At 46.4% G+C, this 2,708-nt stretch overlaps 1 protein-coding gene across 1 annotated transcript in view; it reads left to right on the top strand.

Annotated features, from left to right (window-relative positions):
• Nucleotides 1-2,156: 2,156 nt before the first annotated feature.
• Nucleotides 2,157-2,708, top strand: part of LOC107564669 (lysophosphatidylcholine acyltransferase 1-like) — a 29,963-nt gene continuing 29,411 nt past the window's right edge. The window contains exon 1 of the mRNA XM_016249804.1: nt 2,157-2,436. Within this exon, the coding sequence (XP_016105290.1) occupies nt 2,326-2,436 (111 nt within the window). The 5' untranslated portion in view covers nt 2,157-2,325. The remainder of the gene's footprint in view (nt 2,437-2,708) is intronic.

The raw sequence follows: 2,708 nt of genomic DNA, 5'->3' as shown, positions 1-2,708 counted from the left end.
AGAGAGAGAGAGAGAGAGAGAGAGGGAGAGAGAGAGAGAAACTCCTGGGCTGTTTGTATGAATTAAATTATATATATTTGTTGTTGTATTATGTTGTTGTTGTTGTTTTTTCCCCCTTTTTTTATTCAAAGAGCAATATTGTACATTGTTTTATCAAGAAATAACATCAAAAAGAAGAAAGGAAAATAAAAAGCAAAAGGAGAGAAAAATAAATGACAAAAAATAGGAGTTGCCAGGGTGAGGTGCGTATAAAAGTTCAAAATAAAGACACAATATATGCATACATACATATCAAAAATTAACAAAAATTATACAAAATTAAGTCTCTGATGTCTATATGTATATTTCAGTCAACAAAACCATACAGTTGTGTTTCTTATTAGTAAATTTAAACTTATGAATGTGAAATTTGGTCAACGGTATAAGTAAATTAATTTAATAAAAATACTGTTCCTCTTGCATGAGATGCGTATATATATATATATATATATACATATAAGATAATCTAAGACAAGGTAGGGGAGTAGGAGGCTCTCACATTATGAAACCAAAATCCTCTAATAAAGTATAATAAAGTTTATAAATATCCTGCGTCTCCAAATAAATTCCTCTTAAAAAAACATTAATTGTGGGGGAGTTTTGATTTCAGCAAAAGCAACCAATTATTTATTACATATGATATATTTGTTATCCTTAAATAACAAACCAAACTTAAGATTTCAATTGTTCCTTTCTCTTTGGAGTGTTACAAGCTCTTGGTGCATAAAGAAGATCTGTTCTTTAATGATTTCCCATGAGAGGATCCTTGAGGCTCTCAAGCTTTGCCGCCCATCTCATCCGCGCATGCGCAGTCAGAGTGAGCGGGAGATTGAGGTCTCTGCAGAGCACAAGAGGGCGCTTCTGAATGTATCGGTGTTTTCAAACGGCAGGGTGTTTCTCAATCATGCAATCAAAATGATTCCCCTTACCTAACCCCACCCCTAAACCCTCCGTCACTATGGCGTCAGCCAATCAGGAAACACGGTCTAAAAACGCCCCGATCTGGTAACGCCCATAACTGTCCTGCAGAGACCTGTACTTGGGTGAGCGGAGGCGGAGCGGCCCGCGCATGCGCACCGCGGCAGGACAGCTTCTGCCCCTCCATGACATCCAGCGGGACGGAGCGACTGCTGCTGCGCTATCCTCAAATACATGCTCCGCCTAACCCCGCAGCCCTCCTCCAGCTCCGGGACCGCTAGATAATAACGCGCAGACCGCGGCGCTTCGGTGATTGATCGGGGTTCGTCGAGGATGAGGCTGATCGAGACGCGTGCGGATGGAGAGGAGAAGCGCGAGCTGCCGCCTCCGTTCAGAAACCCGTTCGCGCACGAGCTGCGGTTCACGGCGGCGCAGAAGCTGCAGGTAGGTGTGGAGCTGGTGTGGAGGACCGCCTGTAGCAGTGCTCTCCTCTCCTCTCCTCTCCTCTGCTGCTGCTGCTGCTGCTCTGGAAGCCGAGGGTCCTTCCTCTGCTACATGTTGCGCTCGCAGAAGAACCAATCAGGACGCGGCCTTTGTCTGAACCAGAAGTGTGCCACATCTATCTTTCTATCTGTCTATCCATATATCTATCTATCTATCTGTCTATCTATCTATCTATCTATCTATCTATCTATCTATCTATCTATCTATCTATCTATCTATCTATCCATCTATCCATCTATCTATCTTTCTATCTGTCTATCTATCTATCTATCTATCTATCTATCTATCTATCTATCTATCTATCTATCTAAATACACAAAATAATGTTCTTTTTAGCAGCGTCATATGACCTCTTTAATGATTTCCCATGAGAGGATCCTTGAGGCTCTCAAGCTTTGCCGCCCATCTCATCCGCGCATGCGCAGTCAGAGTGAGCGGGAGATTGAGGTCTCTGCAGAGCACAAGAGGGCGCTTCTGAATGTATCGGTGTTTTCAAACGGCAGGGTGTTTCTCAATCATGCAATCAAAATGATTCCCCTTACCTAACCCCACCCCTAAACCCTCCGTCACTATGGCGTCAGCCAATCAGGAAACACGGTCTAAAAACGCCCCGATCTGGTAACGCCCATAACTGTCCTGCAGAGACCTGTACTTGGGTGAGCGGAGGCGGAGCGGCCCGCGCATGCGCACCGCGGCAGGACAGCTTCTGCCCCTCCATGACATCCAGCGGGACGGAGCGACTGCTGCTGCGCTATCCTCAAATACATGCTCCGCCTAACCCCGCAGCCCTCCTCCAGCTCCGGGACCGCTAGATAATAACGCGCAGACCGCGGCGCTTCGGTGATTGATCGGGGTTCGTCGAGGATGAGGCTGATCGAGACGCGTGCGGATGGAGAGGAGAAGCGCGAGCTGCCGCCTCCGTTCAGAAACCCGTTCGCGCACGAGCTGCGGTTCACGGCGGCGCAGAAGCTGCAGGTAGGTGTGGAGCTGGTGTGGAGGACCGCCTGTAGCAGTGCTCTCCTCTCCTCTCCTCTCCTCTGCTCTGCTGCTGCTGCTCTGGAAGCCGAGGGTCCTTCCTCTGCTACATGTTGCGCTCGCAGAAGAACCAATCAGGACGCGGCCTTTGTCTGAACCAGAAGTGTGCCACATCTATCTTTCTATCTGTCTATCCATATATCTATCTATCTATCCATCTATCTATCTATCTATCTATCTATCTATCTATCTATCTATCTATCTATCTATCT

The sequence above is a fragment of the Sinocyclocheilus grahami genome, unplaced genomic scaffold (assembly GCF_001515645.1).
Source record: "Sinocyclocheilus grahami isolate Dianchi unplaced genomic scaffold, SAMN03320097.WGS_v1.1 scaffold954.1, whole genome shotgun sequence".
NCBI lineage: Eukaryota > Metazoa > Chordata > Actinopteri > Cypriniformes > Cyprinidae > Sinocyclocheilus > Sinocyclocheilus grahami.
Note: the sequence above shows the minus strand (reverse complement) of the source record. Positions and strands in the feature narration are given on the sequence as shown.